Below are 26,705 nucleotides of genomic sequence, written 5' to 3' on the forward strand. Positions count from 1 at the left end.
TTTTTTGACTGATGAAAGAAAAATACACCGGCGTGAGGAAGGGGATTTTGTCGCTCAGCTTGTCTCTGGAGAAAATGTGCCTCCCAAGCAAACAGAGCCTGGGCTTGTCTGGGCGATGAATATTGGCATTATTCGACCACGCTTGCTCATGGATGGTGCCTGGTGAAAAAGAAAAGAAAAAAAGAAGCAGAAGAAATAGAATGGAGCCTCTGGGTGGATTTTCTCCACCTTGGTATCGCCTGGCTCATGCCCGCTCCTTCCACGGCTGGGACACAGGGACATGTCCCCACATCTGCCACCCAGCAGCTGGACCAGCAGGAAGGGCTGCGTGTGCCTGGAAACCCATCGGCAAAATGCTTTTCATTACTCGCCCTTTGAAGTTTCAGGCATGTGCCGGACTCGTGTTTGGCACCTGCAAACAAACCTGACCCGAGCAGCCGCCCAGCTTTGATATTTCACGGCGCAGGAGGATCTCCGCAGCCACAGGCTGCCGTCACCCTCCAGGAGAGACGACGGAAAACGTGGATGGATTTTGGTCCAGCTCCTCCTCACCCCGCAAACCAGGGATGCAGCAACAAGGCGTGCAAATCCATCCCACTTTTATATCACTGGCGTTTGACACGTCCACATCACGTTGGCAGGCAGAGGAGGACCAAGCTGCTCGCTGTTCCCGGTGCTGCCCGAGGCTGGCAGCCGTCCACTGCTCCCCGGCTGCGGCTGCCAGGACCATGTAACCCTCCCGACCGCCACCGGCATCTTTACGAAGCAGCCGATTGAAGTTCGCCATGAATGTCCTTCTGTTCACCAGCCTTTTTATAGCTCCGCACGTTTTTCTTGGCCCTGAGCATTTCTGCTCCTGTTGAGAACAGAGAGCATCTCTCAGCACCAGCGTCCACAGCCAGCCGGGACGGGAGGGGGCTGCATCAGGGCAGCTTATTTTTCGGGGTCCCACTGCCTGAAATGCAATGATCCCACCATGCCTATGCCACTGGGGCAGCCAGTGTGTTTTGTAGCTCAGACAAGTCGGAGCTCAGGGACTGTCCTGGCGAGAAGCTGCGGTGATGCTGGAGTCTGAGGATCGAGCCCTTTCCTAAACACCTGACCCCAAGCTGCGGTTTCCCGTGTGGCACATCCCTCCTGCCTCCCGCGGGCCACAAATCCCAGGGAAACACCGTGCAAGGTGCTGAAGGTGATGGCAAGCTTGGCTTCAGGCAGCAGCCCCAGCCGGAGGAAGCCAAACCGGGTCATTCTCCACCAAAATCACAACAGCCCCGCTCCCACCTCCCATGGATGCAGCTCCCCGTGGTGATGCGGTACCCACGGGAGCATCCCAGCCCCACAGGTGGGAGAGGGAGCCTCAAGGAGGGGAAACCCCAAAATTCCCAAGCTGCCTTCCCTGCTCTCTGGGATGTGATTCCCTCATCGCAGGTGCTCCTCTTCCCCCCAGCCCATGAGCCGTCTGCTTCCCCTTTGGCATGGGGAGGATGGCACGGCGCTGACACATGCTGCTGGCCGAGCAGTGGGGAAATGTTCTGGAGTGTCCATAAACCAAGGGCTGGGCAGCAAGGATCTGCTCCCGGTTGGTTTTTCTGTGGCCAAGCAGAGGACATTACTTACAGAAAGGAGTAAATATAGGCAGTAAATTAAATGGTATTAAAATCCCCTCTTCTGCAGGGGCTGGTGGTGTCCCTGCACTCCGTCAGCGATGGGGAGGGATGCGGCCGTGAGGGTTTTGCAGCAGGATCTGTGCTGTAGCTGCAGGTCACAGGCAGCCGAGGATGGCTGCGTGACGCCAGCTGCGAGCGCAGGGGCTCCCGCGGGAGGGGATGGAGCCGGCATCGCTCCTGAGAGCGGCAGGGATTTTGCAGGGATGTCACCAGTGCGTGTGTGAGATCACAGATGATGCAAGCCAGTGGTGCCAGCTCGTGGGGGCTGAATGAGGGGGAATACCCACGGCATTACAGTCGGAGATCCCAGTGCCCCGGGATGGCATGTTTGGGTTGGCAGAGGGAAGGTGTGCTGGGAGATGAGCAATGCATACCGTGCTTGCAGAGGTCAGGCTGCAAGCCCCTGTGATCCCATTTGATCTGTGATGTGCCTCTCACCGGGGCATCTGGGCATGGGTACGTGATCCCAGCTTGCTGCTCGAAGCCCTGCAAGGCGTCAAGTGCCTTGGGTCCTCAGGGTAGGTGGCACCCAAAGCACGTCCCCATAGCCCAGAGCATCCCATCACCAGCGGAGTTCTGTGTGCCAGGGGACACAGACAGCACCCATGGGTCACCCTGGCCACAACTCCACCAGGGACCCGCCAAATCTGCCTGTCCCGGTGAGAGACATGTCAGTACGAGTCATGTCCTGGCCAGCCTTTGCATTTAGCTCAACATCTTGTTTGTTTTCTACTAGCCAAGCCAAGCAGTGGGGCTTTTGCAGGGAGAGTCTGGGGTTAAAGCAAACCTTGCAGTGGACGTGGTCTCGGGGTCTTGTGCACTCTGCAGGGTGTTTTCCAGCAAAGTCCTGCATGGGGCTGCTCCCCCCTGTGCCCTGGGTGTAATCAGATCCGTCCCCCACCAAGCAAGCATTTGTATTCGGAGCATTTTCTGAATGTTTTGCATTTGGGAGACTCACGAGGAATGTCTGCTGGGGAGGGCAAACAGCCTCTGAACCGGCGAGGTGCTGGTGCCTGACCCGGGCTGCGTTTTGGGGACCTGAGCCCCTTCTCCAGGGCTGTCCCTGCTTGGGTCCCGCATCAAATCCCACAGATTGCCTGGTGCAAAAAGGCATATTTTTTTTTGGTGAAAAGAGAAACCACCATTTTTACCAACACCTTCCCGTTGCGTGAGCCGACAGGGATTGGTGTTCCGTGGAGCATCTCCTACCACAAGCCCTGAAATCACAGCCAAAGATTATTTGGGAGAAGGTGGCTGCTGGAACAGCATCGCTGAGTCTCACCATCGCCAGCCTTCTCCTCCCTGAACCCCTTGTCCAAAGTTGGCACCGTGCTGGGCGGCTGCTTGCAGACACCTTTGCTTCCCTCTGCAGGAAATCTCCATAAATTGCAAGTCAGCCTCTGTGCATCGCGTTATCCCGAGAGCTGGACCCCACCAGGAATATTGCTGCTGCGGCGGGGGGGGGACAAGCCAAGTTCGTGTCTGCACGGCGTGGCCTGCCAGAGCCACTGGCTACTTTTATCTCCATCACTTGACTATTATACTTAATCAGGAAGGGGGGATATTATAATATTTTTTTTTTAAATCCACTTTTCTTTTATATAGAGCAAATTATAATCACTTTTAATTGAAAAAAAAAAAGCTGATAATATTCTGAACCAAATTTCTGGAAGAGAATAATTAACAGTGCAATAAATCCCCAAAGGAAATGCTCATTAATCTTGTCTTTCAGAAGCAAATTTCAGAAGAGAGCTTATTTAAAACATTGCTAATAATTATAGGAAAGTTGACAGCTTAAAAGCCCCCAAATCTAGCAGCAGGCTCCTCCTATCAGATCCTCTGGTAACTAGTTCAGGCTGGACGGGAGCATCCCTGCTCTCCGGGCTGGGGTGACCGCTGCGGCCGTCGGGTACCACCAGGATGGGTGGGATTCCCTGGGATGATGCCGGGGGTGGGTTGCAAGGGATGAGGGGTCTGTGTCACCAGGGATGGCCTTGGAAGGGCTCCCGCTGCAGGTCATTTCTCCAGCCTGAGCTTGGGGAGGGGTGACAAGATCATCTGAACCGGCTTGATCGGTGCAGTCGGAGCACCGCTGCTGGCCGGTGCCGTGATGCTCCTCATACTGCTCGTGGTCCTTGTGCTGCCTTTGGTCCGTCTAAGCCCCGGCGTGAAATGCCTCTCTCTCCATCTGCTAAACCTGGCTCTGTGTGGGGCTCGGCAAGATGAGGGTCGCTGGGGATCACTGTCATCAGCAGGATGAGACCTGCAGGAAAGCGGCTTTCCTCTGTCAGTGATGGGGGCTCACAGCACCCTGATGGGTGAGGGCTGGATTCGTGCACTCGCTGACAGACATCCAGCCGACCCCAATTGAAGTCTGTGACTGCGTTAATTGCAATGAGCCAATTAATTTCGCTCAGCGATACGTGTGTGCGTGCGTGTGCCTGCCCGAAGGCAGAACTGGCCAAATGAACGTGGGGCAGATTCTGATCTGCAGCCGTGCTGCCGAGAGAAGGGGAGGAGAAGGATGTCAAAAGGATAATGAGCTAAATGAGGCTTGGGTGAAAATACCGGTGATGTGCTCATTGCTCTCGGGTTTCCTGTCCCCGTTTGACCATGGCTGGGAGCGGGAGCGGAGGAGAAGGCAGCTTGGAGCAGACCCAGGCTCTGCCGGGAGGAAGGAAATGTGATATTGGCCTGGGAATGGTGTCATTGCTTTTGCTTTTTTGCTTTTTTCTTCCTTTTTGGGGGGTCACGGAAGGCTAGGAGGGAAATGCGGAGCGGGACCCTATCCCGGGAAAGAGCGGTGAGGGGGATATGGTGACGTGGGACACCGGCGTGCCGTGCCCTGGCGATGCCCAAGGGGCTCAGCCAGGGCTGGAGATGGTCAAGGTGTTGCCGCTGGGCTGCCCTTCCCTAAAATCCATCCTTTATCTGCATCTTCGGCAGCGCACAGAATCATTTCTCCCCTTCTTCCACCAGCTCCCCTTCAGCATCCCGTGCACAGGGGTGTCAGTGGACAAATTTTTGTTAAATTTAAAACAAAAGTGAGCAAGGGAGAGGAAAAGCCTCCTTTTTGGCTTATGCAAATTCACTGCGCTTTGATAACGAATCTGCCTGGGTCATGCAGACCTGGGGAGATGGCAAGATTTCATCGCAGCAAGATTTAATACCTTTCCAAGGCCCCAGTGAAAGAGAGCACTTAATCCCATGCTTAATTTCATTTCTGTGCCTTAAAATACTGAGTGATGCACTCATCTCAAAGTGAGGGCCTGGGCCTACTCAGGCATGCCGCGGTTCTCCAAATAAGCCAGACAGCGGCCAAATTTCAGCAAAAAACTTGAGCACGTGCTTTGGTGCATCCCACTCTGTCTGTTTGCACCCTGGCAGGACACAGGCTGGTTCCCAGGGTACCCACAGGGTGATGTGGGATGTGCTGGTACCCAGAGCCCTTCGCCTCCCCCGGCACCCGATGGGACACCAATCCTTCCGATCTTCTGCTTTTATCGCTCAAAATGGTGTCTGAGGAGTTAATTTTGATTTTTGACATTTTTTTGCCGTGATGCTCTGCCCGTGTACCACCCTGGCCCAGGCAGGTCCTGCTGTGTTGGGGACCCCAGGGGTTCCTGTGGTCCCCTCCTGCCTGCTCTTTGTCATCCGGAGCCATCATTTTCATTAGGCAGCTGCTCTGTACCTCGCACGCCTTTTATCTGCGTTCTGTTAAATGATCTCAAATATGTGATATGATAAAGACAAACAAACACCCGTTCAATTTAGTTCACCCTAATGCCAGACTCTACTTTTACCAAAGTAATTAAGATTAATGCAGTTGATAATTTAGGAAGTATTCTTAAATGTACCCTTCTGGCAGCATCTAACATGTAATTTTACCTTAGAAGATTTATCGGAGCACTTAGGTAACAGATAGTTCCTTAGCAAACAGGAGCATTTAGAAGGAAAATGAAAGATTAATATTTCTTAAATAAATGTCAAAATAAGTCATTCTTTATTTCAACCGTACAAAGATGTTGCTGTCAGGCCAAGCCCCTCTGCTGATTACCAGGGGAGATTAAACCCGCCGCAGTCTCGGGGCTTGGTGAGCAGGAGGGAAGGAGGTCTCAGATGTCCGATGCCTCTGGTTTTTTAGGGAAGCAGATGCTTTGAAGGGCTCCGCTCGCTCATGCCAAAGCACATCAGAACCAGGCCTGCCCCTTGCTTTGGGGAGGGGGGGATTTTGGGAGCTGACCCTGACCTTGCCAGCAGCCCCTGGGGTAGCTCCAGCCTGGCAGCTCCCAGCCCCGCTCGGCACATCCCAGCTGCTTTTCCCGCTCCACGACGGGCGAGAAGAAGCTGAGTTAAACCTCGGCAGAGCCTCACCGCTCTCTATCACCAGCCATCTTATTTCCTTTGGAAAAGACTCAGATGCTGTTGGCCACGGCCGGGGATGGGACCGGAGCGAGCATCCGTAGCTGACTGACACCCAGCTCCCGCGACCGCCCAGCCAGGGAATTACGGGATTTGCTTTGCTGGGTCACCCTGATCCCTCCGTCCCTTTTCATGCAGACATCGGACTGGGGTGACCTCCAGGCAGGGCTGAGCCGTATCTCACGTCTTCTCCTCTCCCCCTCACCCCATCCACCTCCTCTGTGCCGCGTCCCATGGGGCATCCCCTCTGCCAGATGTGCAACCTCCTCTCACAGCGCCTCCAGCTCGGGCGGCACAAAATTTCGGGAGGGACCCCGGGCATGGTGCCGAGACGCCGGCTCACAACACCCCCACATCTCGCGGGGAGCCCGGGTAGCTGCCAGGCTCGGCCGTGCCCACCCAGGGACCTGCCCTCCTCCACTATTTTTGCGTTATAAGCCGAGGAAGGGTTAGGACTGTTTGCAAAATCTGGATCCCGAGCGAAAGCTGGATTCTCACCAGCTTGGAAATTCAAAGCTGTTTGGATCCAGAAAATCTATTTGGACCATCGTGAGCAAGAAACAAACTTTCTGAATAACCTTCCAACTTCTCCTCGGGCCAGAAAAATCTGCTGGAAACAACCTCTTGCCCAACACAGCCAGACCAGACCATCCAGGACCGTTTGTGTGTGTGTGTGCGTGCACACCCTCAGCATCTTTCCCAGCCCCTCTTAACAAGGTTCTTTTCAAGCTGCCGGCACCAGGGCTCAGCTCCTTCCCACTGCAGTTTCTGCCCAAGGGATGCTCCAGCCTTTTCCCAGCCTTTCTCAGAAAGAGCCTCTGTCCATCCCCAGACCTGTCCCTTTGGTCCTGGGCAGTGCCCGGGGATCGGGCCAGTCCCGGTCCCTGGTCCCAGTCTCCCTCCTTGGGGACAAGCAGGGACCAGGGCTGGTAAGGGAGATGTCACATCCCTCCTGGTGAGATACTCCCACCTGCTGCATCATGCCCAGGCAGGAGCCAGAGCCCTCATCCTGCTTTTCTCTTTATTTGACCGAGAAATAGGGTAACGTCAGGATAAGTCTGGATATGATCCACGTGCTCTTGGGGAGCAGCGAATGTGGGTCAGATTCAACTCCAGGCTGGACCTGAGGCTGGCAAGGAGGTAACAGCAATCCCTTAAAATCCCGGCCTTTTCCCATACTTGGGAAAAAGCACCCTTTTCCCAGCTCACTCCCAAGGTGTAATGTAGGCGAGTGCTGTTTCAGGAGCATGGCCTGATCAGGCGTGGTACGGGATGGAGACAGACGGGAGGTGGGCTGCTTCTCTACCTCCTGCCCACTTGGGGCTGAGCATCGCGGGGACCGGCACGTCACCGCCCAGCTGGGGGACACTGAGGGTTGGGGATGGCATGGAGCTGGTGGGGGAACCTGGGCTCATTGCTGGGTGCAGGATCAGGCCTGGCTGGCAGCAGGTTGGCAGCTGCCCCGCGGCTTCTCTCAGCACCTGCCAAAGGCTGGCCGGTGCCCTGAGCGCGCCCGGTGCTGTGGTTTGGGCTCTGGCTGTCCTCAGTCTCCCCTTCCTCCTCCTCCTCCTCCTCCTCCTCCTCCTCACACCGGTGAGGCCGTTTGCTGCCTCTCGGGGCCATATCCTGACCGTGGTTACAATGAGCCCCTGCAAGGTGTCGCGTCTGCAGGACCCCAACGGGTGGAGTCGGTGGCTGGGATGCAGGGGATGGAGCTGGGATGCAGGAGAGGGGGAGGTGGGACCCCATCTCCATCCCTGCCTCAGTTTCCTCACTCCCACAGCACCCTATGTCTACACGCCTGGCCAAAGCCACCCACTCTCCGGGACCCGGCTGGGGGTGGCCGTGACGGGGCATTTTGGGGTGGAAACCCCTCCTTTTGGCGGCCGAGCGCTCTCCGCGCGCCGCAGTGCAGGCAGCCAAGCCAAACACAGATTCCTGACATATTTTTCTCTTTCCTTTGCAGCCAACAAATTCATATTTCATGGGAGGTGAAAGTGAGTCCCGGCAGTAGCTGAGCGGCGGAGGGTGCCAAGGTATGGGCCAGCTGACAGCGCAGGGTCGGATGCTATTTTTGGGAGCCAGATGCTCTCCTCATCCCAGACGGGCTCTGGGGATGGCCCCGGCCTCCCCAAGTCCCGGCTGCAGGGATGCTCGGGGACCTCCCTGGCTGCTTTTCTGACCCCACAGCAGCCCGGCTGTGAGAGGCAGAAAGTTTAAAGAGGCACTGGGCTTTGAGAAGGGTCTGCTTCACAACAGGAAGGGATTTTTCACAGCCCCAGCCAAAGCTGTGCTGGGTAGGATCAACCCACCTGGGTAGGATTTAAATCCTCTCGGCAGTGGTTAAGTGCCCCTTTTTGCGGTCAAAAGCCCAAAGCGTGTTCAGGGTCACCCCTGTGTCTCGTGGAGCCGGTGAAAGCCCGTAGAACTGGAGGGTTTCTTTGTGGGACCCCCATGTGCCCCCTGCCCATCTCCCTCCCGCCAACTGCAGCAAAGGGTATTTGCCTGGGTGATGCCACCCAGCCAGTATCCTGATTTTGTTATTTTTTTTTCCTTTCACCCACTCCCACACCCGTCCCTGAGCTGCCGTTGCCGAAACCGCAGTGCCTCCGGCCACGATACCCACCCAGATAAGAGCAGCCCCATCCCGGGATGGTTGTTTATTCACCTTGCAGGAGCAACCTGTGCCAAACCCCGACCGGAGCCGCGGCCCCGGGACCCCCACCCCGACCAGGCCCCCTTATACCCAGCCCTGCACGTCTCCCAGCCCCATGAGGGCTTCGCCGGACCGGGCACTGTACATACAAATAGCAAGAACAGTCCCTGCCTTGCTAATCTGAATAGACGATACAAAGAGCAGATAGGCGAGGGGAAGCATTATCGGGCCTGATTTACAGATGGAGGGCTGAGTCACCGTGATTAACTGACTTACCCAAGGTCATGCAAGGGAGAGGCCGAGCCGAACGCTGAACCCGGCTCTCCCGAGTCCCCCAGCGAGGCCATCCCTCTGCTCCCCACCAAGGGGAAGGATTTTTTCCTTCTGCCCGGAACGATGCCCGGCTGAGCCGTTTCAGCCCCCTTTTCCTCCTTTGCAGCAGCCGGTGGGGTTTTCTTGTTGGGTGTTGGGTTTGGCTTTTTTTTTTTTTTTTTCTTTTTATTGCTATTCAACAACTGTTTTCTTTCTGCCAGAGCAGGGTTGAGCCCCAGGGAGATGCTTCACCTGCTGCTGCCTTGCCCATGGTGGGGACATGTTGGTCCCCATACAATATCCCAGCCAAGATAAAAAGCTCCAGCGTCCTGCTGGTGGGATTCACACCTCTTCTCTCTTGGGAAGGAGATGCTATCAGGGCTGGGGGTGACGCAGTTCCCCGGGACGTGCGTGCCGGCCCAACCCTGAAGGAATAAGTGCTAAAGGGATTGGGAAGCGCTAAGGGGGTCAGGGAGCACGGGCAGCCCAAGGGGACCCTCGGCTCTGCCCCTCGAGCATAGCTGGCTCTTGGGTGTGAAGAGTCGAGCCCCTTGGCTCCGGGTGCCGGAGAGCCGGGGCGGTGAATCACAACCTGTCTGGCGTGTCGGGGCTGCTGGCAGGATGGGACCTGCCCCACAGAGCGGCAAGCTGGGCTCTGCCTTGCCAGCCAGGCTCCTGCCATCGCTGCTCGGCTCGTCCCCGTGTCCCCAAACCGAACCGGGGCTGCAGGAGGCTGTGGATGGCCCCATGTCAGCCCCCAGCCTGGGAGGATGCTCCAGGGATGGGCGAAAGGGCTGAGCACCCGGCAGGGCATGCAATTGCAGGTGGGGATCACTCTCCCTGCAGCCAAGCAGCCTGGTAATAAATATCACATGCTTTTTTTTTTAAAGCATAAGCTTCCTTTGCCCCTGTCCCATCCCTTTCCACCTCCTTTTCCAGGAGCTGAAATATGAAAACACAAGAAGCGATGCCAGTGGTAATCCAAAGAGGAGCCTGGTTCTGGGGGCAGGCTGAGTGGGCTGAGAGCCTGTAAAAAAAAAAAAAAAAAAAAAAAAAAAGAAATGGTCCCTATTTTCATTTTATTCTGGGTTTCTCATCCCAGAACGGGTGAACTATGTTTGGGCTGGATCCGTAAACCCTCCGGTGATGGATGCAGGCAGCTGCTGGGGGAATATTGCTTTAAATCAACACGCCCAGCCCTCCTTATCGAACGCCCCATCGGGAGCAGCACTGGCTGAGCCTCACCGAGAGGCCCCAGATTTCTGCACCGTGCTGCTCCCAAGGCTGCCATGCCATTGAGCCCCACTCCTGGGTTTGCAGACGGTGGCCACAGCCAGCGGGAGGGACCCCCACGCAGGGATGCGGGACCCCCAAACCCCGGCGCAGGGACAAGCATCAGGGTTTTGGGGAATGAAGCCGGTTTGGGGGAACGAAGCCCTCATTTACGCCTTGCCCTTATCCCCATGTGCTGTCTATCATTTGCATGGGATAATTTGTGGCCATCTCCTGCCCAGGCTCTGCCACCATTGCCGGGCATCCCATCACGGCACACGGATCCCCTTCATCAGCCGGACAGTCCTGTGTGCCACCGGCTCTGCTTCCCCCATCTCCATCACTCTGCCAGCACAGGGAGCGCGGTGTTTGTTTCTCCTGGCGCTCAGCACTAATGCACCAGCAAACCCCAGACCTTGCCATGCAAATCCTGCAGCTTTACGGATACGCAAACGAGCCTTTCCTTCAAAAAAAAAAAAAAAAAAAAAAAAAAAGGGCTCCTTTATGTGGCTGAAAGAGCATGACTGTGATAATGTAGCGAGCGCTGGCCTTGGGTATTTTATCTTGGCAAGGAGCCTTTGCAAATTTAAACAGCAGCAAACAGGCTTCACAGTTGTGGCTGGAAGCGGCATAAGCGGCGCATTGTTTTGCAAGCAAAACCTTTGCGTGCCAAAGGGCCGCGTGTGAGCTTTGGCCAGCGCGTGGGGAGCGAGCACGATAGGGTCCGGCCGTATCAGCCCGGCATTCATTTCACTTAGCGGGGTGTGAAATTGTGGAGGAATTTGAGCCCAGCAGCTCGAATCAGAGAGGGGACCCCGGGGAGCCCCCCCAGGCTCTCCCCGCTGCATTGCCTTCCTCTCCCTGCAAGGTCTTGACGTGTCTTTGCAGAAGGAGCGGCGGGGATGCAGCCGTGCCTCTGCTATCTCTCTATATACACGATAATACTATTAATGCATATGTGCCGTAGCAGCATCGCGGAGCGCTGGGCGCTCACCCTGGCTGCTGCGCGTATGCAAAGCATCAAATGCGAACTGAGAGATGACCCGTGCGTGCTCCAGAGATCTTGAACAGATGCAGGTCGCTCCCCTTTTCTTGCAGAAATTCTCATTTTCTGCTCAGATCGCTGTTGGGCTGGGATGGTGAGGCTGTGCAGCATGGGGTGGACCCCGAATGGGGCTGGGGAGCTGCAAGAATGACATCCAGGAGAAGACTAATAAGCTGAATTTCATACTGCTTTGCAACCAGGTCGCCCCCTCCCCAGCTCCCAGCAGTATAAAGCCTTTGCCCCCTGCAGCAGACAGTAAAGAGCCTCCCTAGTGAGGGAGGAAAGAGAAACCCTTTCTGTTTCCAGTAGACTTTTAAAAAGACACTCTGTAAAACAGGAATTTACTCTTCTTTCTAATGTAACCTGTGTCTAGGGCTAAAATCCTGGTGGTACCTTTTAAAAGGCTGCGCTTGACTTGTGCTTCATGTCTAATGCCCTGAGGTCTTGTATTGTAAAATCGGCTGGTAAATTCAGGGCTTAGCTTTCATGCTTTCACCTACTTAACAGTGTCTAAAATTGCGAGCGCAATTTGCGTGTGGTGTTAAAGTTAAGGCAGAGGCGGCAGAAGCTCAAATCCTTTCTCCGGTGGTTTCAGAGCAATGGTTTGATGGAGGGGCAGCGAGGTCGGAGGGGGGGAATCAAGGTGGAGCAAAAGCCTTTTGCCACACACCCTAACCTCATCGTCCCTCTGGCTGTGGGAGCCAGGACACGGGGACATGAGGACATGGGGACAGAAAGCCCTTCCCAGGACGCCTCTCCCAGCCTGGCCCGACAGCCCTTCCCGCTAATCCGTAGGTGGAGCTCTTCTGTCATCTTTTTCTGCTTATGTCGCTAAGAAGTAACCCAGAAATAGCTTCCCTGGGAGGAAAAAAGTGCCTCCCTCAGCAGCTTTTGCCAAAGGTGAAATGCTCCAAGCATCCTTTGAAGAGCCAAAAGCTGGAGGGCTTCACCCCGGGGCTGCTCAGGGTGTGTGTGGGAGGGTTGCACTGCCCCTTCCTTCATCCCCCTCCCCACCGCAGTGCCAAGAAAAGGGGCCAAAATATCTCTCCTCCCCGGCTGACAGCCACCTTTTCTCTCTTTTCTCCTCTTTTTCAGGTCTGAAACGATGCAGCAGAGCCCCGCCGGCACTCGGGACCCCGCGCCGCCCCAGCCCCGGGGAGCCACTGCCCCTCTCACCGCCCCGCTGCCCATCGGCGGAGGACCATGCCCGTGACAGAGGGACGGCAGCTCGCAGCGGGACGGGAAAACGGGGCTTTCTAGCCTTTCCCCCCTCCTCGGTATCATGACTGGAGAGACCCAGCATGTTTACACCATCGGCGATACTGAGGCCGGCCCCAAAGACCCCGACAAGGAGTTCGGCTTTGAAGGCTGCGGGGAGAAGGACGGGAAAGTGCTCGGTGGGGAGGGCACGTCCCCCTTCCCCGGCCCCAAGGACAAGGAGCCCCACAGCCAGCGGGAAGCCGTGATCCGGCCACAGCAAGCAGGGAAGATCGACTTCAAATCCCTCCACCGCAAACCCAAGTTCGGCAACGACGGCGCCTGGGGAGAGCTCAAGGGCGGCCCCCAGTCCCCCCCGGGGAAGGGTCGAGCCCGCGAGCGTAGCCGGCGCTCAGGGAAGGGTGAGCGGGGCCACCATCAGCTCTACCGGCTCAGCATCTCCAGCGCCCGGCCGAACCCCACCATCGGCATCGCCTATCCCCAACAGAAGGTTACCCCCCCGAAGAAGCCGGAGGCCAATCGCGGCCCCGTGGCCGGCAGCTACCGCTTCCACGTGCCCAGCATCCCCCAGCGTGAGGCCGAGCTCCGGCAAGAAGACCTCGGCTTCGGCCGCCGCTTCCCCGATGCCGCCGCCGGCCGTACCTCTGCCAACTATACCTCACAGCCCGCTCCCCCCCACGGCCCCAAAGGGCAGCCCCCCGCCACCGGCATCCCCCTCAAGAGCTCCGGCACCAATGGGCAGCTACATTATTTAGAGTTTCAGGCAAACAGGACCGACTCCTGGCCTTCTCCGGAAAAAAGCTTTGCTGGCGCTAGCTATGGGATCTCGGTGCAGAAGCCCAGCTCTTTCCCCGAGGGCGGCAAAGCCAGCGCCCACGGTCTGGGGGCTTTGCCGTGCCAGTACCCCTTCCAGCTGCTGCACGACGCCGGGAAGGAGCCGTACCGCAGCGATGCGGGGAGCCAGGAGTACCTGGACATGGGGATTGCCGCCGGCCAGCTGGCTCACGGCACCTTCGCCTTCCACTCGTCCTCCAGAGAGTGGCAAGAGGAGACGCTGAGTGGCGGCTCCTATGAGACCGTGTCCCCCGAGGGAAGGCTGTACGGCTTGCCCGCGCCGCCGCAGCCGCCACCACCGCCGTTCCTGCACCCGCAGCCGCCGCCGGCACCACACCACGGCCCGCTGCCGTGCTGCAAGGGCAGGAGCGAGCATCCCGCCGACCCCAATGGTGCTCTCTCGTCGTCTGGTGCTATCGACCAAAACCCAAGCACTTTCCAAGAAAACCAAGCTGTTTTTCCGTCTAGTTTACACTCGCCTAGTATGCCAAAGCCAGTCGGTAAGAGGCAAGCCTCAGCGAAAGACAGTGTCCCCAGCCCGCGGCTGCTGGTCCAGAGCAGCCCTCTGAGAAGGAACATGCCACCAAACTCTCTCTCCCAAGTGCACTTTCAGAGCAAAGCCTATTGCAGTTCCCCCGCGGGCAGCGCCAGCGCAGGATCCGTGCCTTTCGAGACAAGCATTCCCACTACGGCACCCACCCACCCCAGGCTTGTGCAAGCTTGGGAAGGTGCCACTAAGGCGTTTTCTCCCATGGACCAGAATTCAGCACCTTATTCAAACCCTGTTGGAAACCAGTTCTCATTCGAGTGCCAATCTGGCCCCGAGCAGAGGCAGCACAGGCAGAAAAATGCCAGGATGCCTTGGCAGCAAATACACCTCACTTCTGCAATGCCCGGTCAAAACAGGCTAGAGCTGTCGAGACAGATCACCAGCCAGAAGCTCCCCTTCCCCCTGGGCACGTCGGAGTGGCAGGGGAGCGGGAAAGCCCAGAAAGGGCCCCCTGTAAGTAACTCTCCGGGGTACCATGGCAAAAAGCTCTTGTCGGGAGAGAGCCTTGGGGTCCAGAGGGGAGACCCCAACTCAACGGGCACCTTCTCTTTCGAAAGTGGGAAGGAGCCGGGGTCTCCTGCCTGTGACTCAAGAAGCAAAGCCCTCTTCTACAGCATGGGTCAAGCAGGTCCTCTTCCTCCTCCTCCTCCTCCCTCAAGGAGCTCGTCGGGTTCAGCGCTGGTCCTGCCGCCGTCAGCCTTGGTGGCTGCCTCCCCTTGTGAGTCCCCACTGCCGTCCCCTGTCCCCAACCCCACCTGCGGCAGTACCTGCTCATCGCTCTCCCCCATGTCCAGCAGCCCGCTCAACCCCGGCTTCGAAGACAGCCAGATGTCCGGAGCACTGACCCCCTCTCCCTTCTTCCAGCACCCCTGCCATCCCAAGGACGGCAACAAAACCTTCCACCCCTCCGACGTCCTGAGCTCCAGCTCGCTTCATTACCACCCCCCGGACTCCGTCAAGACCTTCCACTTCCCTCCTGATGCCCTGAAAGATGACAACCTCCTGAAATGTGCCCCGGCGAGCCCATTCCACAAACCCGGCGTGGAGGTGGCAAAAGGATGCTCAGATGGGCTGGATGGGGAGCAGCCTCCGCCGCCGTACTCCTCCCATCACTTGCTGGCCAGTTCGCTCAGCAGTGCCAGCCTGGACCAGCTGGACGTGCTCCTGACCTGCAAGCAGTGCGACCAGAACTACAGCAACCTCTCCTCCTTCCTGCAGCACCGCCAGTTCTGTGCCTCCCATCCCGCTCCCCAGGGAGAGGGCAAGGATGCTCCCCGGGCAACTGAGGGGCGGAAAGCGCTCCCCCCGGAGCTACCCAAGCCCCCCAGCCTGGGGCTCTCTCCGGACCCCCAGGCGCATTTGTTGGCGTTAAACAAGAGCGATGACTTCTTGCTGGATGGGGAAAGCAAAAGCGAGGGCAAGGAAGATGCACTGAAGGGCGGCCTCTTCAACGGCCTCGCCGCCAGCTCCCTGCCGCTCACCGCCTCAGACCTGGACATCGACGACGCCAAGCTGGACAGCCTGATCACCGAAGCCCTCAACGGCCTGGGGTACCAGTCAGATAACCCAGAGATCGACAGCAGCTTCATAGACGTGTTTGCCGACGAGGAGCTGACGGGCATGAAGGCGGCCGGCGGTGGGATGTCCCACAAGGCGAAGGAAGCCCTGGCCTCAGAAAGCAAATCAAAGCAGGCGGCAGCGGAGGAGAAGGCAGCGGGCCAGCCCAAGGCTGGCTATTTTTATGAAGATAGCCACCCGGGTGGGGAGCAGGCAAAGAGAGGAGCAGGAAAGCAGCACCTTCACAAGGGGAGGGCGGCGCGGAGGTTGGCAGCGCAGGAGCTGGATCCCGGGGCAGCGGGAGCACAGAGGACGGCGAGGCTGCGGGCGGGCAGGAAGAACAGTGTCCCACCGGCCAACACCTCCTCCAAGTCCACCTCCAGCCAAAAGCTTCCCAGGAAGCTCAGCCAGGAGCCTCCAACGAAGAGTGAGGTGGGGCCGGCCATTGCCACCAAGAGCTCCAAGCCACCCCGATTCTCCATGAAGGAGATGAAGAAGCGGAAGCCCCGAAGCGGGACGTGGAGCAAGGAGCTCATTCACAAGATCGTGCAGCAGAAGAACAAGCTCCACAAACTGCAGGTAAAGAGCAGCAAGCAGGCGCAGTTCCCCCAGGTCACCGAGAGGCTGATGCCAGCCGCCAAGGAGGGCAGGTTTCGGGAGTATGACTACGTCTCCGATTCGGATGATGACGGGGCAGAGTGCAGCAAGGTCCGGGGAAGAAAGAAGCGTGGCACGGGATTCATTGGGAGGACCAAATACAGCTTTAGCAAGAAACGCCCGGGAAGAAGTGAGGCAGTCAAAGAGAAAGACCCAGCCTGGAGCTACAGACGGAAAAGGGATGGTCAGAAAAGGGAGGCACAGGAGCACAGCGGGGTCCCGAGCCAGAAGGATGCTGAGAAAGAGGATTGTGCCGCCAGAGTCCGAAGACGGAGCAGCCAGTCGTCTACCAGCAGCAACCACAGTGGCAGCGTGCCCAGTGAGATGGGCACCAGCCCACCCCACGCTGATGGGGCTGGCTCGGGCAGGGAGAAGGGAAGCGCGCGGAGGAGGAGGCGGTCGGGCAGCCCGGCATGTACGCCAAGGACTCCACTCAGCCCTCCTGAGGACAGGAGCCCAAAGAAGAGCCAGAAGAGCAAAGAGAACTTTCCCAGGGGGAGCAGGCGGTTTGGCTCAGCCAAACCTTTGCTAGCAGGCTCCAGGACATGTCTGAGTACGGAACCAGACATTGCTGCGACGGACCATGCAAAGGAGGAGCTGTTAGCGCAGCCCCAGGAAAGGCAGTTCCCCAGCACGGCCGCCTCGGGCAGGAGCCCCGTCAGGGTCTCCTGTAAGGAGGGTGCAGAAGAGCCCAAAGGAGCAGCAAAGCACAGAGGTGAGGCAGGAGAACCCACCCTGGAGGCTCAGGACTCAGCCGAACTGACCGTGGTCAACCAGAGGCATCAGTTTGCCCCTTTCACGAGCGACGGGCTGAAGTACCGTGCAGAAGAGTTAGTTGCTCCATCCCACGGCAGTAACAAAGCTGGTCCTGGCAACGTGAGTGCTGCCTACTCAGAAGCGGGCATCAAATATTTGAAGGCACACGGGCTCTGTGACAGTCAGAAGGACTATCCTGCGCCGGTTGCCCCGTACGGGGGGGATGCAGTGGGGATGATGCTCGCTGCCAAGGCGCCCGATCCGTACGTCAGCAGCGACAACACGTTTTTCGATCCCAAAGGCCTTCCCAGTCACTACGATGAGAACCTCTTCTCAAAGCCCCCAGCCTTGGGCTCCTCGCACATGGATGACATGTACCTATGCCGGGATGACATCAATGCCAGGTCCTTTGAGCAGAAGCACGCCACCATCTCCCCTTATGCCACAGAAACGCCACAGGGCAAGGTCTCATCCCCTCTCGGTTTTGATTCCTCTTCAATATTTGGAGAGCTTCCTGTCACCGAGTTTGATCCGCCACTGTATGACAGCGTTTCTGCAAGCAAGGATGGTTATGTGACAACGTTCACCTGTCCCAGCAATCCCCCCAGCAAGCCGCTGCAGTTCGAGCAACAGTACCCACCGTTCATGCCAGAGAAAGACTGGTCCCTCATGGAGGAGGTGGCTCCGATGCTGCCAGAAGACATGACTGAGTTCCACAGTCTTTCAGTGGAGAAGCCACTAGCCAAGAAATTCCCCGAGGAAGGACCTGTCCCCACCAGCCAACTCCCCCTGCCGCTGTCGGACAGGATAACAGATTACAATGTGACTTTTATGAACAACATATCAGATGATGAGCTGGAGATCAAGCGATTAGTCACAGAGCTGGAAAGTCAACTGCAAACCAGCAAACTGGGTAACGAGGCATCTGTCACCCTTCAGAAACCTGAGCAACACGTCACTGCCCATCTGCGAGGACAGGCGGCCGAGCAGTTCCCACCGCTGCCGGTCGAGCAAGAGACAGGCCATGGGAAAGGACTGTTTTTGACAGATGAGCTGGGCAGTTCAAGCCTCTGCATCAGGGAGAGGCTGGGAGGCGAGAAGCCGGCTGTCACGAGCACCCGGGGGGATTATGAGAGACCCAGGGAGCCCTGGCCCTGCCCGGTGGAGCTGGGCTCGCTAGACACAGGGATGTGCACGCCAGCCCCCCTCGCCGTGGACCCTTTCTGCTCCAAAGACAGTGGCGAGCAGCTCCAGGAAGCTGCGGCTGCCAAGGAAAGAGACCCTGGAAAGATGGAAGATGGGTCTCCCTCCAAAAGTCTACCTGGCTTACGCGTGCCAGACCAAACAGAGGCTCCTGTCTACCCAGACCCCGTGACAAAAAGCCCTCCTGTTGTCACCGACTCCATGTCGGCCAAGAGCCTGGAGGCAGCTGAAGCGACCAAAGATCCCCTGCCATCCCAGTGCGGTGCCAAGAGCTTTCCTGCTCCTGGGAAAGCAGATGAAAGCCTCGCTGATGCCGCAGAGCTGGAGAAGTTTGATGCGCATCTTCCAAACCGTAAACCTGAATTTGGCTTTCAGCAAGGTCCCACCCCAGCCTTGGATCTCGCCTTTTCGCCTCACATCAAGGAGGTCCCAGATACAGAAGACAGACTCTTAAGCAAGCCCGAGTCACCCAAAATGGCGAAAAGCACCATGGACTTCAAAGGGGATGGTGGTGGGTCTGCATTGATGGAAGAAACGGAGGAGAGGAAGAATCCCACCACCTATCCAGCCCCCGGAGCCGGTGACAAAGCCAGCAAGCAAAAAGTGCTACTGTTTGATATGCTGAGTCTGCCTAAGGAGAGCGACTGCGGCTCCCAACAGACACTGGCTTCCCAGGAGACGGCTGCCAACCCTCTGCAGCAGCTACAGCTCTTCGTTGCCCGAACGGTGAAGAGCAATGAGGAGGAGCTGTTGATGCCGTGCTTCCCCATGCTGCTTGCTCCCAGTCACCCCTCTGCCACCACCCGCATCCAGCTGGAGCAGAAAGAGGAGAGCGGCAGCGCCTTGGAAGGGGAAAATCGGACATACTGCCCTGCCCAAGGGGAGGGGAATGTCCCCATTGGAGCCAATGCGGAAAGTCTTGCTGCCCCAGTGAAAGAGACTGTGCTTTTCTCCGGTGGATGCGAGCAGCTGGAGTCATTTGGCGCAATGGGCTCTTACCGTGCAAAACAATCCACATTTGTGAAGCCAGAGCTGCAAAATAATGTAACAGAGCTGCAGCACTTAGCAAATGAGCACGCGGAGCCAAATGACATTAATATCCGTGCAGATGGTGTTTCCCAAGAGCGTAATGACCTCTTGCCACTCAAAAACACAGCGGTGACCCCACTGCCAGGGCAAGGAAAGAAAGCTGATCAGCTCATGGAAGAGCAGGAGCAAGATAAAAACAAAGCGACCTTGGCATTTAAAAAACATGAGCAATCCCATTTAAGCCATAGTTTGCTCAACAAAGAAACACTGGGCAGTGCAGTAGCAGAGAGGCTGGAAAAGAATCAGGTGGGGCAGGGGGCACAGCCCCCGCACAGTGCTTCCACGAGTCCCACCAGCCCCCCCGCTCCCTCCAAGGAGGATCTCCACCAGGATCAACACTTGGCACCAGAGACAAAAGCCGGCGCAATCAGTGCAAAGGTTCCCAGAGAAGGAAATGGCAAGAAGAAATCTCTCAATGGCTGTCATTACACGGGCGAATCTCTGGCCAGCCTGCCCTTGCCGACCAATTTTTCTCCCCCCAGATGCTTGCAAAGTGGTGGGGCTGAGGGAGGAGAGGTCCCCGGCTTCGGTACTCAGCTCTCGGATGAGAAGAAATACAGCGCATCCCCGCTTAACACATCAAGTTCGTTCGTCGTGAAGAGGTGTCCTCCCGAGGCCAACAGCCATCGCATCCATCACCCCACAGTCAGCCCGGTAGAGCAAGCGACATGGAAAAGGGCACTCACCTTTCCCCTCTCGCTGCATCACTGCGGGGCCGTGCCAATGGAAGCGGTCGAGGACGGTCACCGTCACCTCCCCGATGGCATTTTGGGTAACTACGTACCGCCTGAAAGAGAAGGGACGGCGATACCCTGCACTCTGCTGCACACTGATGGTCTGGTGGGCTCTGCCTTGGAGGTGGATGGGCCCCAGAAACCACACGGGAAGGACTGCTCTCTTCCCTGCTCGCCACCTTTCAACCAAAAGGGTGTGGAGAAAGAGGTACCCGAAAGCACCAGTGCTGTGCTGTCAAGTTCCCATTTTAAAGAAAGCCAAGCATGCACCATCACAGATACGGTCGTTAACTCCATTCCTCCGGAAACCCAAGATTACCCAACCCAGCCCGCAATGGATCTTCTGCCGATCAGAGAAAGAGAGGTAAACCTGAATCAAGAGACCAAGCTTGAAAGCTGCTCTGATGATGGAAATAAGCATCAAAGTGAAGCAGAGGCTTTGTCCAACGGTTTTGCTGTTCAGCAGGTGCCAGCTGCTGTCAGCAGAGGTCTTACAAGGATTGGAGACCTTGGTCCTGCCGAATTAAACGGCCACGAGTTTTCAGAGGCAGCAGAGGTGAGACTTGGTCTTTCCAAAACCACAGAGAGTGGAGGAAAGAGCTTAAAAGGGCAGAAATCCAAAAGCCACGGGGCTGGAGAAGCTGGGAGTTGTGTGTTAAACAGTATGGGCCAAGGAGAGGGCAACACGCCTAACAGTACTCCAAACCCTTCCCAAAATGAACTTCATAAAGAAAAGAAGCCAAATGGGCTCCCGGTGACCTGCGACATTTGTTCAGCCACTTTCCGGTCCAAGCCTGGCCTGACGAGGCACAAAGCTGTCAAGCACCAGGTGAAGAACAGTGGCGTACCACAGCCCAGCAAGACTCCCAGGTCCACTTTGATTCCTGCAGACAAGACATCAAAAGCAGCCCAAAAGGTGCCCAGGAGGAGCCTGAAGACTTCGGTCAAAGACAAAACCTGCAGCTCACATATGCCGACCACCAACATTGACCACGTCCCCAAGAAAATATGCCCAGACCTGGAGAAAGAGCCCAGCGCACAGATGCAAGAAGTGGTCAGCAGAGTGCTCAGCGATCTCAGCGTGATCTCCTTCGAGATGTCCCAGGAGCTGCACCGCACACGTGTTCTGCAGAGGGAGATGAAGGCAAAGGGACCACGCTCGGAGACGAGGGGAGCAGGCGAGGCGGCTGCTGGGAAGCTGGACTCGGGACGGCAAGCCAGGAAGGGAGAAAAGGGCAGAAGGAGCCAAAGCAAAAATCCCGGAGAGGTGAACGGCAGTTCTGAGAAGAAGCTAAACAGGAAAGTGAGACGAAGGAAAGCAAAGGTATTTCCCAGCAGAAATGAGCCCAATGGTCCATGTGAGCTGGAGAATGCAGGTCCTCCCGCTGCTGTTCTCAGCTCCAGTCTGCCGAGGATCATGGAGGGCTTGCATGAGCAGGGTGGTTGCATCTCCACAGAGGAGCAAAATAGGTCCAACTCAACCCAGCACTCTCAAGAAGCTCAACAGTCCCCTTGTGCAGCTGAGCTTGCAGAGGACCTGGGCGACAGGATGGTGTCTTCAAAGGAGGCGGTCAGCGAGGAGTCAGTAACGGGCACAGTAGCCTGTCCCGGGGAGGTGGAAGATCCAAATCGAGTGGAAGACACGCAGGCTTGCAAAAAATGGGTTAGCGGGTTTGTGAAGCAAGTGGAGAAAGGATTGGGCAAGGTAGGCGAAGAGCCACATCGTGGTGCTGATGGCGCAGAGGAGATGGATGCTGAGACAGGAGACAGTCCTGTGGCAGGCAGCGGCACTGGGAATCAGAGTGGTGCCCCACAGGGTCCCACGGCTCCTGCCGAAGGGGGTCTGCCGCTGGAGACGTGTGATTCGGAAACCACCCAAAAGGCTCCTGGGCAAGGCAGCGTGCAGCCCCTGCCGGGGACCAGCCCTCCTCCTGCAGAGCCGAAGCAATGGGCGATGGCAGACGTGCCACCGGGCAGAGAGCATTGTGTGGAGAGCACAGCCGTCTCGGACCTCCAGAACTTGTTTGATGATGACTCCACATTCTCCCAGCTGTTCCCCCGGGACGACCAGTTTGTCCGGAGAAAGTGCACACGGGTGTATGGGAAGCGCAGCAAGAAACCCAAGCCCGTCACTGAGGTGAACCTCCAGCCAGCAGGTGCCATCGACCTCTTCACGATCCGATTAGCTTCTGACCTCAGCGAAACCAGCTCTTTCTGTGTCACCAGGGAGGACCCTTGCGAATATGAAACCATCTCTGTTGACGATGCCTTAATGCTAAACATGTGTCATGGCAAGGCGAAGAGCGGAGATGCTGCTCCCAGCAGATCTAAAAGCATTGCGCCAAGGTTGGACCGTGAGAAGACCGACCAAGGGAAGGAGGACATTGACCTGGAAGACAACATGCTAACCTTCTTGTGCCAAAACAGCCAAGTGGACAACGTCCCCAGCTTGAACCTCTGGGGGAGTCTGGAGAAGGAGGGAGAAAGCTTCTCTGCCGAGGACATGTTTGAGCCTCTGATGGACCTTGAGGATGAGCACTCGCTCAGAGAAGCAAGCTCTGAGCCCCCCGACCTGGCAGAGGAGCCCTATGATGGCAAAGCTAATGAAGATTCAGACTCACCCGAATTTCATACCATCGACATTGAGATGCTGAACGCAAAGCTGAAAATGAGAGACATGTGCTTCTTCGGCCCTTGCGAAGATCTTCCTGGCCATGGGGAGGACAGCGCGATGAGTTTCAAGCCAAAGCTGGGCCAGCACAGCAAGCACAGAAGTAAGCTAGAAGATGGGAAACTGGGGAAAAACCGCAGTGAGATAACCATCAAGACCAAAGACAAGCAGTACAAATGCAAAGTCTGCTTCCAGTGGTTCCTGACGTTAGGGGAGCTGGACTTCCACAAGCTCTCCCATAACCCTTCCCCTCCACCTACCTGCTACATGTGTGTCCAGCGCAAATTCAGCTCCCGGGAACAGCTGAGGGACCATCTGAAGGAGAAGCATGCCAAAAACAAAGCCGGTCTCTGGGCTTGCGGGATGTGCCTGAAGGAGATCTCCGACGTCTGGATGTACAACGAGCATCTCCGGGAGCACGCCACCCAGTTCGCTCGCAAGGGGCAAGCCCAGAAGTCCGTGATGGGTCTGCCAGCCTGCTTCGGTGATGACAATGCTGCTGTCACCCACTTCCTCAACACTATCATGTATCGGAAGCCCAGCAGGTCCTCCCGGCACGCCGACCCCAGCAGCAAGCACGCAGTTAGCAGAGAGAGCAAGAGCCCCAAGGAGCTGCCCCTCGAGCAGGAGGCCAAGGTGATGAAAGACCCCATGGAAAGCAACGTTAAGGTGAAGCCACCTGCTCCCAGCTCCTCTAAAGCATCTGCCAGTCCGTCTCCAGAGCACATGGCAAAAAGCGAAGGCACCCCAAAATCTGTCCCCATGCACCCAGACTGCAAGGATCCTTCCAGGGACTGTCATCACTGTGGCAAACAGTTTCCCAAACCCTTCAAGCTCCAGCGGCACTTAGTCGTGCACAGTTTACAGAAGATTTACTTGTGCCACAAGTGTCCAATGTTCTACCAGGAGACCAAAGAGCTTCGAAACCACCTCAGCCAGGAGCACGGCATAGTGGAGGAGCAGGAGATCAAGCACACCACCTTGTACGCCTGCGAGCTCTGCGCAGACGTCATGCACGTTATCAAGAAGTCCTTCATCTGCAGCATGTGCAACTACACCTTCTCCAAGAAAGAGCAATACGACCGGCACATGGAGAAGCACCTGGCAGGGAGCAACAAGACTTTCAAATTCAGAGGGGTCATGAGGCCTGGCGTTGCCTCCAGGGAGGGCAGGGAGAAGGTGAAAGAGGACGGCTCTCTCCGGGAGGGCATGCCGCCGAGCAAGAAGAGGAAGGTTGCTCACCGCGGCAGCTCGCTCCCACGCAGCTCGCCGGTCCACCTGGACCAGGCTAGTGACCTTCAGCTGGTAGAGGCTGCAAGCCCCAGCCTGCAGGCTCCCACTGACTCCTTCCCTATGGCACCTGCTGAGCCGGGAGCACCCCAACCCTCTGTGAAAACAGAAGACCTGGTGGGTGACTTCTCCGACCTCCTGGCGGAAATGGAGAAATCCCAGTTCGACACCCTGCCTCCACCACCCTGCCTCTCCCCGTCTTTGCCGCAGGCTACGGCAAGCAGCCCGGAGCTTGGCCATATCACTGCCCTGTCTATCGAGGAGCTGGAGAAAGGAGCGTTTGATGGGAAACCACTTCCTTTCTTGGACTCGCCTGAGTTTACCATTGACCTTGCTGGGTTGGCTTGTAACCAGGCCACAGACCAGAAGCTCTCTCCTCCACATCTGACTGAGAAACGTGGCTACGCCGATGCCCGTAAAAGAACAAGCATAGGCAACAAAGATGAATATATAGCGGGTGCCCTGGAAAATCCCAGTGCAGCCACTGATGCTGTGGATGGGATCCCATTTCTCCAGCTTGCCAAGAAGGTCTCGGAGCTTCCTTCGCCGCAGGCAGAGGCTCCACCAGCCAAGGAGAGCCACAGGTGGGGCAACCCCAGTGCCAGCGATGCCTCTTGGGAAGGTGCACCTAAGGCCACGTCTCCAGAAGCTGCCCACTACCCCCTGCCCCTGAAGGACAAGACGGCATCGCCCACGCTGAACAGAGCTGCCAAAGATTCGGTCCCGCAGAAGAAGACCGCTGGTAGCCAGCCCGGCGGTGAGGCTGCTCCCAGCGTGGACAGCCCCGGCGGCAGCACCGAGGAGGGTCAGCAACCCATCTCAGGGAGGGAGAAAGCCGTGCCTGAGGCTAAGGACAGTAGCGCTAACACCAAAGACCAAGGCAGCAACCCAAGCAAATCCACCGGCCAGCAGCCCAGAGGTGAGGCGGCCAGCAACGCCATGAGACATGGCCACATGGAGCCGAGCAAAGCCACCGGCAAGCTTCACCCCAAGAGGAGGAAAGAGCACAAGTCCTTGAGCCACCGGAGCAGCTCTGGCTCCCGGGAGAACATGGAGGGAGACGGGAAAAAGAAAAAAACCCGGACCCCGTGCCCGGGGAGGAGCGAGAGCACGGGCGAGCTCAAACGCGCCGACTGGAGCAACGCCGAAGCTTCTGCCCTCTCCCCGGGGAGGAGGGAGACGCACTGCAACAAACTGGTACCCAAGCCCAAAACGGGCACCCAGCTGAAGAAGATGGTCCTGGACACTTACAACCAGAAGAAGGGCGAGCTCCGTCACGCCAATGGGGATGTGAAACGCAGGAAGGCCATTCTGGGGAAAAGCCTCCACCAAGTGTTGGCCAAGGGGCCGGCGCCATCCCCGCGCAGCTCCTTGCACAGCCCGCGGGCCGCTCGGGGTGCCAAGCCGGCCGGCTCGGCCAGCTACCGCACCGCCGAGTCCCAGAACAACCTGCTAAGCCAACTCTTTGGGCAAAAATTAACTAGCTTTAAAATTCCTTTAAGAAGAGATACTTCAGAGTAATTTATGGAAGTGACTTATGGTGATCCTCAGCTGCTTTCATGGGGTTTGCAAGGGAAAAATTATCAAAGCATTAAATTCGTTTGTGTAGCATGATTTCTCTGTCTAGCTTAAATGAACTTGCACTGCAGCCTCTGTGAAATAGTTTGCTTTGTGTCTACTAATCTACTTTAATTCACCTGATTTATCATGCAAATGCTAGAACTTTGATGTTGCTGATGATTTTCATGAACTGAAATTGTAATCGCTTTGGGCAGACTGAATCGTCGAGAGCAATTGCTTTATTGCAGAAGTGCTGAGGTTATAAGGATACTTGCAAATCTCAGACCCTTTTGAGTCTGTGTCTGTGTTATCTTTGTACAAAGTACTTGAAGAGATGAACTTCATTCCGTAGACGTCTTATTCATAAGGTGCAGTACACTGTAGAAAGCAAATTTTTTTTTGAAGATTTTGCACAAATAATCCCGTACAATTCATTTAATTGGGAGCTGGCCTAAGAGATGATACAATTAAAAAAAAAAAAAAATTAAATTAAGAATCGAGTGTCCTATATTTTGACAGCCATCCCTATGAATTTGTTTCTACATCGTCAAGAGAATAATGAACCGGCTCTGGGGCTGCCAGGGCTGTCGGAGCCCTTCAGAGGATGCTGCCACTCTTTGACCACTGTAGACGATGTAACCGGAGGAGAGCCGCCACCGTGAGCAAACTGCACCTTGACACTTGTGACAAACTCTGATTTTTTAGGGGTTTTGTGTGTGTGTTTGTGTGTTTTCTTTTTGTTTGGGGGGGAGGGAGGGGTGTTTTGCGCAACGACAAAACTGTGCCAATTTACCGCACCGAACCAGTACTGTCCGAGTGCCCTCAACGGTATCACTTCTAAACTATCTTACTGTATTGAGTTAGTGGCTATATAGGTATCCGCTTTTTACTATGCAGTTACTGGTGCTATTCTTTTTTTGTAATGTGAATACAGACTTCCTTGATTGAAAAATAAAAGGGAACCGTTAGGAAGTAGCCGTTACCTGTAAAAGAAAACGAAGCAGGAAAAAAATATTAAAAAATCCAACTTTAGGGGAAAAAATCCTGTATGCTGGTACTCCATAGTGTCGAAAAGGTTACGTCACGTTAAACGAGCATGTTATACAACCGAACTTTTGAATCCGGAAAGAAATCTCAGGTGCAAATGAGGACATGGAAGATAATTAAAAATACTATTGAAATACTCCCAAGTCAAGGAGGTGAAGTAATGCA

The 26,705-nt window shown here is 56.3% G+C and overlaps 1 protein-coding gene across 2 annotated transcripts in view; it reads left to right on the forward strand.

Moving 5' to 3' along the window:
- Positions 1-25,894, forward strand: part of ZNF469 (zinc finger protein 469) — a 67,807-nt gene extending 41,913 nt beyond the window's left edge. For both annotated transcript variants that reach the window (XM_049806070.1, XM_049806071.1), the window contains 2 exons: positions 8,056-8,125; positions 12,470-25,894. In XM_049806070.1, the coding sequence (XP_049662027.1) occupies positions 12,657-25,454 (12,798 nt within the window). In that variant the 5' untranslated portion in view covers positions 8,056-8,125; positions 12,470-12,656 and the 3' untranslated portion in view covers positions 25,455-25,894. The remainder of the gene's footprint in view (positions 1-8,055; positions 8,126-12,469) is intronic.
- Positions 25,895-26,705: the final 811 nt, after the last annotated feature.

The sequence above is a fragment of the Accipiter gentilis genome, chromosome 7 (assembly GCF_929443795.1).
Source record: "Accipiter gentilis chromosome 7, bAccGen1.1, whole genome shotgun sequence".
NCBI lineage: Eukaryota > Metazoa > Chordata > Aves > Accipitriformes > Accipitridae > Astur > Astur gentilis.